The 14,581-nt window shown below is 41.2% G+C and overlaps 1 protein-coding gene across 1 annotated transcript in view; it reads right to left on the bottom strand.

Annotated features, from left to right (window-relative positions):
- The window catches only part of PLEKHH2 (pleckstrin homology, MyTH4 and FERM domain containing H2), a 263,489-nt gene that overhangs the window by 102,872 nt on the left and 146,036 nt on the right, over window positions 1–14,581 (bottom strand). The window contains exon 3 of the mRNA XM_082249839.1: window positions 14,108–14,170. Within this exon, the coding sequence (XP_082105965.1) occupies window positions 14,108–14,170 (63 nt within the window). The remainder of the gene's footprint in view (window positions 1–14,107; window positions 14,171–14,581) is intronic.

The raw sequence follows: 14,581 nt of genomic DNA, 5'->3' as shown, positions 1-14,581 counted from the left end.
GTGTTTTTCAGCTGCAGGGACAGGACGACTGGTTGCAATCGAGAAAAGGTGAATGCGGCCAAGTACAGGGATATCCTGGACAAAAACCTTCTCCAGAGTGCTCTGGACCTCAGACTGGGCCGAAGGTTTACCTTCCAACAAGACAATGACCCTAAGCACGCAGCTAAAATAACGAAGGAGTGGCTTCACAACAACTCCGTGACTGTTCTTGAATGGCCCAGCCAGAGCCCTGACTTAAACCCAATTGAGCATCTCTGGAGAGACCTAAAAATGGCTGTCCACCAACGTTTACCATCCAACCTGACAGAACTGGAGAGGATCTGCAAGGAGGAATGGCAGAGGATCCCCAAATCCAGGTGTGAAAGACTTGTTGCATCTTTCCCAAAAAGACTCCTGGCTGTATTAGATCAAAAGGGGGCTTCTACTAAATACTGAGCAAAGGGTCTGAATACTTAGGACCATGTGATATTTCAGTTTTTCTTTTTTAATAAATCTGCAACAAGGTCAACAATTCTGTGTTTTTCTGTCAGTATGGGGTGCTATGTGTACATTCATGAGGAAGAAGAATGAACTTAAATGATTTTAGCAAATGGCTGCAATATAACAAAGAGTGAAAAATTTAAGGGGGTCTGAATACTTTCCGTACCCACTGTATGTGTGTATATAAGTATATATATATATGTGTGTGTGTGTGCATATATATATATATATATATATATATATAATATAAAATGTGTTATGTGTTTGTGTTTTGTGCAACGTTTTTTGTTTTTTTTGAATTTCCCTCCCTAGTTCCGCTCCCATGCAGCATTGCTGCTGCAGGGAACGGAACTAGGAAGTCATCACACCGACGGAGGACGGAGGAGCAGCGGGGATCTCGGCTGGTGGTCACAGCAATGAGAGATCATCGCTGGATCGCCAGGAGAAGGTAAGAGACACCGCTGCGCTCTCTGCACATCCACCCCGAGCGTGACTCGGGGATACCGCTCCTGGTATGAAAAATCCACCCCGAGTCACGCTCGGGGTTACCGCTAGGGAGGTTAAGGAGATTCACCCTCTTTATTTGTCCTGTTTACCATTATCATTCAAAGTGAAAGTAAAAGAAAATCCCAAATGTTGGGTTGTCGCCAAAAAAGGAATAGAGGGGAAATCTTCCAATGGGAACACTAGCTCTGAATTTGCAGGGATTTCCTGCAAGAAAAAAAACCTTACAGGGGTTATAGCCATACTTTGCTCTATCCAAAATTTAAAAAAAAAGTTTTACCTATAGTTCTATTTTGAGATAATTTGGAGAATCCACTCTCATCTTTGGCCTCTAGAACAGGGCTTCCCAAACTTTTTTGGGCCGAGAAACCACTTCTGAATACAGTTATTTTTCGGGACCCACTAGCTTGTAATTGAATATTCTAAAGCGCTACGGAATTTGTTGGCGCTATATAAATGCAAATATGAATAATAATAATGCATATTTTAAAGGGAGGGGGATGTTAAATTAAAAATATCAATCAATTTATTTTTGAATACGCTTAATATTTAAATAAATATAAGGCTATATGGCACTCACACTCCTTCCTCTCCCAGCGGTCCACAGTGAAGGTGAAGCCTCTGTTTGCCCTCTCCAGGGCCCAGCACACCTCACCCAGAGTCTCCATGATGAGGAGCTCTATGCTGGTCTTGGTGTCCTGGCTCTTCTCCTTCAGATCCTCTACTGGGGTCACAGAAGCTGCCATGAACTCCTGACACCGCCAGGCCACCAGGTCCTCCTATGACACCAAGGCTGCTGTCTCTGTCCGCTATAGCTGAGAGAATCCCGCCGCCAGCCTAGCCACCACCGCTGCTGCCAGCAGGACCAAGGAGCTGGCTCTGCACCCCATGAACATATCCTACATAACAGCCCACATACTTACTCACTGATGCAAGTATCCTCCTCATGGGAAATGCAGACCAGCCTCCGTAAACTGCATGGGCGGGGTCCTGAATCCATCCCGATTTGACTGCTCTGGCTCTCTGTACTTTGCGCGGGCTTGCACAGCACAATTTAAGCAGGCCCGCTCTCAGTGATTTCCGGCACAGCGCGACCCACTCAAATGCAGCTCGCGATCCACCAGTGGGTCCCGACCCACAGTTTGGGAACTCCTGCTCTAGACCATTGGTTAAAAAGCTAATGTATCAACAGATACCTGGCTATTGTGCACACATAGCAGCACTTCACCCTACCCCTCCACTTTCCATCATTGCACTCCTACCCCCCTCGTCCTTCACATTTGGACATTTACTTTTGTATTATTAATTTGAATACATTTTTTTCTCATCCCCTCCAGCATTAACAGGATTCTCCCCTAGGTGAGAATGATGTCCCCTTCGCCAGCAACCTTCTGGGATACTGACATCAAGCAATCCAGGAGAACGTAGTGTATTCTACGTCACTGTGAGCCATCAGGGGACTGGCTGCAAGATCTAGGAAGAGACAATGGCCTCCTGATGAGGTGAGTAAAGAAGTGGGCAGCACAGTGGTTTATTGGTTAGCACTTCTTCCTTGCAGCAAAAGGGTCTTTGATTTAAATTGCAGTAGAGGCCCTATGGAGTTTTCACATTCTCCCTGGGCTTGGGTGGGTTTGCTCTGGGTGCTCTGGTTTCCTCCCACATGCCAAGAGACATGCTGGTAGGGTAACTGGCTTCCGTCTAAACTGGCCCAAGTATATGTATGTATGAATGTGAGTTAGGGACCTTAGACTGTAAGTTCCTTGAGGGCAGGGACTGATGTGAATGTACAATATGTAAAGCGCTGTGTAAATTATCTACAATATATAAATACCTTTAATAAATGGCAGCATGTGGCTACCTTTGGTAGAGATGAGAGCATCTATTTTGAAAAGAATCCAGCAGTACAAAGGGATTAAAAAATAAATAAAGTATATGTAAACTCTCATCTTGTCAAACAACCCCATTGAGTTTAAAAGAGAAATGAAAGGCAAAACATTTGTGTATAGATAAAAAAAACACATTACAAATAACTTTTTTAACCCTTTTTTATGTTTTTATTAAGTGATCACATTCATTCTGTTCTTAGCTGGATAGAGAGGTGAGGGTGGGGAAACAGCAGCACACTGGTCTTACCAGTGAATGGCTGTGCTGGAAAACCAATGATTTTACACAAAGGAAGCAATACAAAGAGAACAGGATACTTCTGAATACAGCTACATGGTACAGCAAGCGCATATCAGGAATATGAAATGTTCTTTAACACTGTAGAGTGAAGATTCTCTTTAGGAATTGAAATCCCTATGATGATGGAGCTGCCTGTGTTCCCAATGATTACCACCTCTAGTGTCAGTGATATCTTGTACATCACCAGGACTTAAAATCACCTTTATTTTGATATGTCCATAAAAGAAACTCCAAACACAAATGGGGGAACAGCATCACCAGCTAACGCGTTTCACGCTCACTAAGCACCTGTGTGGATCAATTAGCATGCAGCTGGCAATCATTAGTAGCTACCTACCCTATTCCACAATACAAAACAGTGTAAATTGCATGCAATTATCAGCTAGTCCCTAAGAGAGGTGGTAATAAATTCAGGCTCTCATGTAAAAAGAGAAGTTTTTAGGACCTTTTGTTTGGGTACAAGAAAACCATTGGGTCTTAAATATAAGTGGGATGTTTCACATTTCTATGAATGAGAACATTCGATGGTGACTCTCAATCAATTATTGATTCCTGTGTTGTCCAAAATGTAGGCTTTTTTGCTTTATTTTTTTGTATAAAGTTTTTTAAACTTTTTCTACGTGGTTGATGTTTTTTAAACTCATAATTGCATTAAATGTAAACTGTTTTGTATTGTTAAATAGGGTGGGCAGCTGCTAATGATTGGCGACTGCAAGCTAATTGTTCCACATAGGTTTTTCTAATCATATGTGATTCTATGTACAGTGCCTTGAAATAAGTATTCATACCCCTTGACATTTTCCACATTTTGTCATGTTACAACAAAAACGTAAATGTATTTTATTGGGATTTTATGTGATAGACCAACACAAAGTAGCACATAATTGTGAAGTGGAAGGAAAATGATAAATGGTTTTCAAAATGTTTTACAAATAAATATGTGAAAAGTGTGACATGCATTTGTATTCAGCCCCCTTTACTCTGATACCCCTAACTAAAATCTAGTGGAAACAATTGCCAGAAGTCACCAAATTGGTAAATAGATTCCACCTGAGTGTAATTTAATCTGAGTGTAAATACAGCTGTTCTGTGAAGCCCTCAGAGGTTTGTTAGATAACCTTAGTGAACAAACAGCATCATGAAGGCCAAGGAACACACCAGACAGGTCAGGGATTAAGAGTGGAGAAGTTTAAAGCAGGGTTAGGTAATAAAAAAAAATATCCCAAGCTTTGAACATCTCACAGTGTACTGTTCAATCCATCATCCGAAAATGGAAAGAGTATGGCACAACTGCAAAACCTACCAAGACATGGCCGTCCACCTAAACTGACAGGTCGGGGAAGGAGAGCATTAATCAGAGAAGCAGCCAAGAGGCCCATGGTAACTCTGGAGGAGCTGCAGAGATCCACAGCTCAGGTGGGAGAATCTGTCCACGGGACAACTATTAATTGTGCACTTCAAAAAACTGGGCTTTATGGAAGAGTGAAAGTGAAAGAAGAAAGCTATTGCTGAAGAAAGTCATAAAAGTCCAGTTTACACTTTGTGAGGAGCCACGTGGGGGACACAGCAAAGATGTGGAAGAAGGTGCTCTGGTCAGATGAGACCAAAATTGAACTTTTTGGCCTAAAACCAAAACACTATGTGTGGTGGAAAAAAACTAACACTGCACATCACCCTGAACACACCATCCCCACCGTGAAACATGGTGGTGACAGCATCATGCTTTGGGGATGCTTTTCTTCAGCAGGGACAGGGAAGCTGGTCAGAGTTGATGGGAAGATGGATGGAGCCAAAAACAGGGCAATCTTAGAAGAAAACCTGTTAGAGTCTGCAAAAGAATTGAGACTGGGGCGGAGGTTCACCTTTCCACAGGACAACGACACGAAACATACAGCCAGAGCTACAATGTAATGGTTTAGATCAAAGCATATTCATGCGTTAGAATGGCCCAGTCAAAGTCCAGACCTAAATCCAATTCAGAATATGTGGCAAGACTTGAAAATTGCTATTGACAGACGCTCTCCATCCAATCTGACAGAGCTTGAGCTATTTTGCAAAGAAGAATGGCCAAAAATTCTCTAGATGTGCAAAGCTGGTAGAGACATCCCCAAAAAGACTTGCAGCTGTAATTGCAGGGAAAGGTGGTTCTACAAGGTACTGACTTGGGGGGGCTAAATACAAATGCACGCCACACGTTTCACATATTTATTTATATAAAGTTTTGAAAACCATTTATCATTTTCCTTCTACTTCACAATTATGTGCTACTTTGTGTTGGTCTATCACATAAAATCCCAATAAAATACATTTATGTTTTTGGTTGTAACATGACAAAATGTGGAAAATTTCAAGGGCTTTGAATACATTTTCAAGGCACTGTATGTGTTTATTTATATATATATATATATATATATATATATATATATATATATATATATATATACCCCCCTTTGCAGAACATTGTTTTGTGAGCTATGATTAATTGCCAAGTGAGCATGAAACGTGTTAGCTGGTGACGGTGTTCCCCCATTTGCTTTTATGAATATATCAAAATCAAGATAATTTTTTACTGGACATGCGGCCAACCAGATTTACTTTGATACTTGGAGCCTGTGACAGACAGGGCCAGCACCTGGAAGTGCGTTGGTCGAGATGGAATCAGAAGACTGACCTTGGGTGGTCTTTGCTTCTACAAAAACCTGACATTGCTTCCAATTTTTCCATTTAAAAAAAAAATAAAGACAACAATATGTTTTGGTTAAGGTAGCCTTCAATGAAAGAATTGTCTTGAAATCCCAATGTCCCCTATTACTCAGGTTACCCAGAATCCATTCAATTCAAAGCTCATGCAAGGTCTATGGAAAGACTAGGACACGTTATCCAACCACTACCAACCTACAGAGGGCTTACCACATTCTCTCACTGCAGTCATGTGAAATAACTGCTGGACATTCCATACAGATTACATAGTGAATACAGAATGTTTCCATTTGATTGCTTTTCATTTATTGTGATATCAGCTTGTCCAGCTAGGGAAGATCATTGCCCCTTTAAATGCAAATATTCACAGAGTGACTTTGAGTTTTTTCCAGTTGATCAGGAAAGTGAAGCATCTGTTGTGCATGTGTACTTTGCCTGATCTCACTCACTGTCCGGGTTTAGAATGAGGTGAGAAGGTTTCTTCATTAACACAGAAGAGATACTATACTACTGACACACTTGGAACAATTTTACCGCAGATAGCATCAATCATTAAAAAAGGTTTTCTATCAATAAAAAGAATGCATATGTACATATATTTATTATAAGTACTTATATAGTATTGTCAATCTTCACAACGCTTGTATATTATACATTTACATCAGTCCCTGCCCTCAAGGAGCGTACAATCTAAGGTGCCTTATGCCCCGTACACACGTGCAGATTATCTGAAGACTTTTGTCTTCAGATTTACCTTTTCTATGTAGTGCAAGGGCCTGCCGGATTGCATACAAATTGAAAGTGTTTAGGTTTGACCTCATATTATATGGTTTTGGTAAGTCTGCAGACAAAAGTCTTCAGATAATCTGCACGTGTGTACGGGGAATAACTCACATTCATACAAACACATACTAGGGACAATTCTGACAGAAGCCAATTAATCTCCCAGCATGTCTTTGGAGTGTGGGAGGAAACCGGAGTGCCTGGGGGAACAGCACAGGGAGAACATGCAAACCCCAGCAGGTAGTGTCATGGTTGGGATTCGAATCGACAACCCTCGTGCTACTAGGCAGAAGTGCTAATCACTTAACCACTGTGCTGCTTTCAAGCCAAAATTTTTTTTTAGAGGTTTAAGTAGAATGGTGACTATTGTCTCTGGTACAGAAAGTGACCGGAAAACCACATTTTAGAGTTGCTACAGGAACAGGTGAGGGAAATCTGCATGTGATCAGCACAGAGGGTCAGGGGTCATGCGGCCTCATAGGACAGTCAGAGGAGAACGAAAACTCCTCCTACAAACTTTAATCAGACACTGATAGAAGTCACAAGACTGCTATATAGTACTGATGAGAAAAGGTATTTAGCAGTTTATATTTACTAAAACTATTGCTTTTTCATGTTCTGTGTACTGTGGGAGACCAAATATAGTGCATGCAGGGTCCTGGGATTAGTAACACTTTGATTATTAGTGCATCTGTCCTTGGGATTTTCATATAGACCCCCTTCAAAGTCTCAAAAATACCAATCGAGCCTGCCAGTAAAGTCCACCTAATGCAGCTTCCTGTGATGGTGTGGCAACGATGCTGCACTGCTCCTGAATTTAATGCAGAGTTGTCGATCTCATGTAGGCTGTTCCTTCTTGTACAATAGTGGGCTTAAAAAATGTTCCAGGTGGCATGGCTATCATCATTGTCACTGATGATTTGCAAGCCTGTAGCATCAGTGTTCTACTAAATAATGGAAATAGATGGAGATCCAGAATGGCATGTAGTGGTAGAGCAGCAACTGGGGCATCAGTATAATTTTTACACGGTTAGAGAAACCCACTGTTGACAAAGATGGGTCAGATTTCAAGCTAAATTTTAGTATGATTTTTTTTTTTTTAACTATCAGACTGTTCCTTTATTGTAATAAACAAAGACATGGTACAAGTCATGACGAAGCACATCTCAGGTGTAAACACAACTGTACAAATGGCTAGAGCACAGTCAATTTCTTGATAAGGAAAAAAAAAATCAAATGAATAAGTCAGATGAAAGTACAAGTAACAAAATATAACATTAGGCGAGGGGCGTGACAGCCACCGACCGCTAAGCCGTCCATGGCTGCCAGACCCTATAAAACTTTTGGGACAATTCTTATTGATGTATGTCAATCGGTAAATAGGAAGAACTGCATTTATAGAATTTTCCCATGAGCCTATAGGGGGGGGCGGTCGTTTCATTTTAGAATAATTTCCCTCTTGGCATAATAAAAAAATAATTAATCAGGGTTTTAGTGCACCTAGGCCGAGTATGATTTTTATAACATGGTTACATTGGTCCAGCTTGGACCAATGTAAGTGCGCATAACTAATTCCCAGCCAATCCTTGTGTAAGCTGCAAATCACTGTAGTAGTTGCCGCTAGTATAGTGATGTAGCACAGTCTTCCGGGCGGGAAGCCAAGCGGCTGCCCTTTTGATTAGTAACCACAGGGGGCCGCTTGCTTGGCACTGTCTCCATTCAGGGAAAGTTTCGTAGTTCCAAGGTGTTCTCTCATTGAATGAGTTGGAGATCGTGTCATCACCACCCCAACTCTTCACCTTGTCCAATGCAGCTTCCATTGATGGCCTCCTTCCAATTATGCTAGTTGCCTAGAAGAAGAGGTCAGTAATGGCACCCTCCATATTTCTTTGGTGGAAGTTTTCCTTAATAAATAATAATGACAATGTATTTAAAATCTGTGGCATTTAGAAGCTTCTGTGGAATAGGATTGTCAACCAAGTCATCCAGATCAACCAACGCATTGCCTACATTTAAAAATGATGCCTAAAATAGCCTGTAAGCACTGTGCAGCGTCTCACAAATAACAAAAGGTTACCAGCACATAACTGTCTCTTGAATATCACTAAATTGAAAGTGGAACTTCACTCTCCCAATCAATATTAATTATTTTTATTCCTCATACTGCTTAACATTTTTTTACATATCTTCAGTTACTTCCAGGTTTCATGCCTAGGCAAATGATGTCATACATCCCAGGAGTCTTCAGGAGGGGAGGAGGGATTTTCACAGCTCAGCACACTCTCCTGAATGCATACTTGAGCTTAGGGCAGGAAGTAATTGCTACATGAATCATTTGCCCTTACTCAAGATGGCCACGGCCAGAAATGCTAGGGGGTGTTTTTCAAAGTGATTTCTCACCAAAGTAAAGCATGGAGACATGGATGGGTGGGGGAGTTTGCTTTGAATGTTAAAAATTTATTAAATAGTGTTTTTGGTGCTCAGATGCAGTGAAGATCTGCTTAAAATCCACGTGCAACTCCCAATGTCAATGGGAGGCCCGGCCCTTCCCAATTTTAGACATTACTATTGGGCAGCGGTCCTTGTCATTGTCCAGTGGTGGTTTGCTCAACTGTGAGGCAACCCAGTGGTTAACTCGGAAGTCACACTTCTGGGCTCTTACGCTGAGCTTAGTAATGTGGTCTTTTGAGGGCCCAGGTCTAACCTCAATGTCACAATGCTGATGCGTACTAGGATTAGGGTTTTTCAGCAGGTAACCATATTTTTGAAAGAACCTAATATTATCTCAGCATTTACACCGCTATGGGGTAACCCCTCTCTTCCGCACCTTCGATTGATTCCGGACCCTGTGGTGCGGGCGAGATTTGGTATTACTACGCTTAATCATATTTTCAAAAATGGTTCTCTGCTGACCTTTAATGATTTGAAGACAGAGTTTCACCTTCCCAACAGGATGGTTTTTAGATACCTCTAATTGTGGCATGCGGTTAGGGCACAATTTCCTATTGCTATGGTTCTAACATCACACTCAGTGGAGTGCTATTTGGTTTCTAAAAATGCAGCTAGGGTACTCTCTTCACTCTATCTCCGAATCTCTGGGAAAAGGACACCTAAGATTACTCCCAAATGCATCCCAATGCTGATTTCGGTCAGAGATAGATTCTTCCTTCCGAGGCTCCTTCACCCGGCCCCTGGCTCCCTGGTGTGGCTTCCCTCGCACTTGCGGCTCCTCCTCCGCTCCTCCTCCTCTCACACACACAGCTCCCTCGCTGTGCACCGATCACCCCGCAGCTTCCGGCTTCCGGCAAAGGCTTCCGCTCCTCCTGCTGATGCCGCTTCCGCACAGAGCCACAAGTCGAGTTATATCATTAGAAGAGTGAATAGTCTGATAGTCTGGGGAATACTCAGGAGGACATCAACACCACTATCCAATCCAACCAGTGGAATTATCTCAGAAACGCATGTCAATAGAGACATCTGTTAAGAGGCTCCATTGTGTGGTCACACCAGGGTGAACTTTGCATGCCATTGCATATTGTCAATGCCTTAGAGATTCATTTATCTGATAAGCAGGATTGTCAGCTGGTGGTGGGATCCGATATCACTTTAACGTCACTTTTCTTTGGATTATCTCAAGCACTTATACGTCAAGATACTTCAATCCATTTGTCATCACTTGATGGACTTTGATTTTGTTGTGAATCACATTTTTTCAGACATTTGGCCACTTCACTTGTTTGGAATCATTCAATTTGTTATTTGTTTACCACACCAGTTTTGTTATACATTATTCACTTTGTATCTAGTGTCAACACTTTTTTGTTGTTTCACATATTTTGTTTAGCGCACCAATCAATTTTCACATAGATAAATTCAATTGAAATGTTTACACCGGGCATCTTACACCCGCCCAGCGGCTCTCTTTTATCTACCCCGCAACTGATAAGTATTGTCCTAGGTGTAGGTCAGAGGTAGGCACTTTCATGCACATGGTTTGGTCTTGTGCCACTCTTCAAATCTTTTGGCGAGCAGTGGTAGAGGAGCTTGGTGCTCTTCTGGATCTGCAGGTCCCATGGGATCCAGCTTTCCTCCTGTTGGGTGTGGGTACCAGTGTAGCCATTTCCTTTCATCAATGGTGCTTCCTGTTCTATGCAATGATCTATGCATGGATTTCATTCCAATGAAATGGAAAACAGTGGTGGTGCCCACGGTCCAACAGTGGAGAATATTGGTCAATCAGGTGCTTCCATTATATAAATTAACCTATGTAAGTTGCAATTGTCCGAAAAAATTCTATAAGATCTGGGGTACATGGGTGGAGGCTAGAGGGCTGTCCCAGTGAATGTTTCAGGTATCCCCCCCCCCCCCCATTCGTTTCACCTTTTACCAAATCCTCAGCTCTCCCTTATTACCTCTTCATTATACTGTTGCAGTGACTAATTAGTGATGACAAATTCGGGATACTGGCTATGTAATGTGGAAGTTGATCTGCCTTACGTTTTGGACTGCTTTTCAGGTTTGCCAAGTAATTGTAATAGAATTGCTGTTTGATTTATGATTTATATATATATATATATATATATATATATATATATATATATATATATATATATATATATATATATATATATATATATATATAGTGAACACAGTACCTGTGTTGTATTATCTTGCCATGTAACCTATTTTTACCAATTGTGATTTGGTTTGTTAATGTTTTGTTTTTTCTTTTACTTTATACACAATAAAGTGCATCTGTTAAAAAAAAAAAATATAAATCCTTTATTTGTGGGAAATTACATTGCCTTTGCTCTTTTAATACAGAAGAGAGGAGACTTTGACATAATATTCACGTTTAATACTCTTGTCTCTATAGTGGGTTTTTGCATTCATTTTATGCTGTATGCACATTGTTGTACAAAAAATAGGAGGGTTGTATCAGCTTTACCTTTATTCATGTGACTCTATGTAAATGTAAGGTTAATACGGAAAAGAAAATAGTTACCAATTTAAAGCGGGTTAATCAGAAGCCAAACCTACTCTGGGTTAATCAGAATCCTAACCTGGGTTTTTTCAAACCTGGCAGTGAAAATGGGCACTCAGCAAAGGTTTTTCGTTTTGTACGCTGTACATTTAGGGCTCTGTCACACAGACGGCAGTCTCTACCACTGCCTGAAAAGTAATCCTCCGCAAATTGCTTTTCAGAGGGCAGTAGATCAGTGGCTTCATTTGACCACAATTCGGTAAGTCTGACAGATGGTACTGGCTGTCAAACTCTGCAAGCTGAGTTCCTTTTGCCACGGCCAAGAAGCAAAGTGTTGTGGTTGTGGCTGTGGCATATGTACTACACTGTCCAGCTGCAAAGTTACGATTTAGGTGGTGGTGTGGGGGGAGGGGGGGTGTGGTCGTGCTCTGCAATATCTTTGCAAAGAGCAAGGAACTATAAACCTCTTTTTTATTTTAGATAAAAAAAATAACCTTTAATATAAATTTAAAGTGGGAGTAAACTCCCATGCACAATTTGTACTTATAGGTAAGTCTATATAAAGCTTACCTATAGGTACATACTGTAAATATCACGTAAACGTGCACCGCACTGAAGGAACGGCTACCTGGGCTGCTCCTTTAGACTCCTGTGCCATAAACAAAGTCATTGTGGCTCCAGCTCCATACATGCGGAGTCTGTGAACCCAGTTGAAAGACTGGGTGAAGATGGAAACCTTGTCAGCAGTGACAGCTCGCCATTGGAAGGCTTCATTCTAGGGTAAGTGTCACATAATGTGCTAGTATGCAATGCATATTATGGCTTTACCTTGCAGGTTCGAAAAAAAAAAAATAATAGCGGCTTACTACAGTTTTAAGTGCCAAAACTAAAATTCAACAATAAACCCCCAAAATATTGCTTTCCTACAAGGATAGTGTTTACCTAATAACAAGAAAGTTCCAGTAACAGATTGACGCAGACTGGCACTTTTCGATTTTATAAGGGCACGAGTTTCCGCATTGACTTTACAGCCCGGTGACATTCTCTTTGGCTGCCAGCTAAGAGGCGTTTAGGATGATGGCATTTTCCAGAAGCAAATGTCTGGCAAGTTCTATAAGCATTATAACTAAGACATACAAATATATATATTTTTTTTAGCAGAATTAGGTAGCAATCATGGTGCCTATTAGTAATGAGTGAAATTGAGAGTTTGTATTTCCCCAAAATCTGGAGATTTAGGTACATATATGTTTTGCCTTTTAGGGAAAAATTGCATTGGATTCAATTGAGAAGACAAAGTTGGAGAGTCTGGGTGGTTTATAGGGGTGTAACCTGCTTTAGAAGCTCCTGTTGGGTTACAAAAGTTTTATTTTTTTATAAACCTGAACAATCCTAGAACTATACTAGCCCCTCATTAGCCTCATTAATTTATGTTTTTGTTTTGTTTTTTCACAAAAAGAAAAATACAGTGATGTAAAGTAAAACAAATGATGATTAAAAGCACACAAAATAAGGTAAAACGCAAATACAAATAACACTAAGGGTTGGTTTACACCAGGCACTGGACTGCAGTGCAGAGGCTGGTATGCCATGCAATCCGACGGAGCTCAACACAGTGATGAAGCGCTAAGATTGGCGGATTTCACTGTTTCCGTTTTTTTTTTTAAACAAACTTTATCGAGATGTTACACAGACATTTTATAAAGTTCAATTGCCTCCCACTGCGCTACAGTGAAAAAAAGAAGTGCATGCTGTACAATGCAGTGGTGTGAACAGGGCACATAAGAGACAAGGCATTTTGCCTTGTCCATGCGGTGTGACTATGCTGGAATAGCCGCCCTACGCAGTCCCACCACGTCTGATGTGAACCAGCCCTAAAAAAACAAACTTTACTAATGTAAATACACATAAAAAAACCCTAAATACAGGAAAACATAGATCGTCCTATCTGTTTTGAGAAATTCTAGACGTCTCATTGCCTACTGTTTTGTTGAGGTGACCCATCTACAGTGTATAACAACCATATAAATGGTGGCCATCCATATGATCACAACAAAAAACATTTTATGGTGGCCAAAAATGTTCCGAATGTACCCCCTTCAAGGCACCTGATGTCGATGATGCACAGCCAGAAAGCTGTCAGTGAACCTGCCCCAAGTGAGCAACTCTCTTGAGAGCCTACACCCCCCATGTCCGCTTTCCTAAGGGTCCGGCCAGTGCAGAGAAGGTATCAGTTTGCCCTGAATAGGCTACCCTGGAGGCAGTAAGAAATACTTCTGTCTGTTAAAGATGCTCAATTCCTTGGCAACCTGGAAGGTGACAACCCAGGCACGCGCTGCTTCTGCTACAACCCCCTTTAATTCATACAAACCTATACTTTGAGATTTCATGTGGGGCAATTACTGCAATGTAACATCATTTTTAAATTACAAGACAGCTGACAGATGCTACATAGACGTTATTTACAATTACCTGTTCATATGCTTGCTCTGCCCGCCGATTTGCGTCAATCACTTGTCTTTCCAGCTGCTGCATCTGCACAAGAAAGAATAAGTGTTGATTATTCTGTAATTACTTAGACAATCCAACTTTGAAGTCCTGGTAATGAAGGGTGACTTTATTAATGAGCTTCTAATCGCAATGAAAGCCTCTGTGTATTACAGGACATGGATGAACGGTTTCAAAGAATGGCAATCTGCAGCTCAAATATGAAACATAATGAATTGTAGGATTCATTCTGAAGATAAATAACAATACTCAGTGATGCGAAAACCTAGATAGAGGGACAGGGGCCGCATGTGGCCCTCCTGCCTGTGCCTGTATCCCTAGGCTGTTCATAGTGTAACCAGCATACATACAGTAGATCAGACTCCCAATGCATTGCCAAATATATTCCCAAACTTTTATCTGCAAGACTCTGAAGTCATTGTCATCATTTACAAGCAG

The sequence above is a fragment of the Pelophylax lessonae genome, assembly GCF_965119305.1.
Source record: "Pelophylax lessonae genome assembly, chromosome: 3".
Taxonomy (NCBI): Eukaryota; Metazoa; Chordata; class Amphibia; order Anura; family Ranidae; genus Pelophylax; species Pelophylax lessonae.
This window is presented reverse-complemented; position numbering and strand designations above follow the sequence as displayed.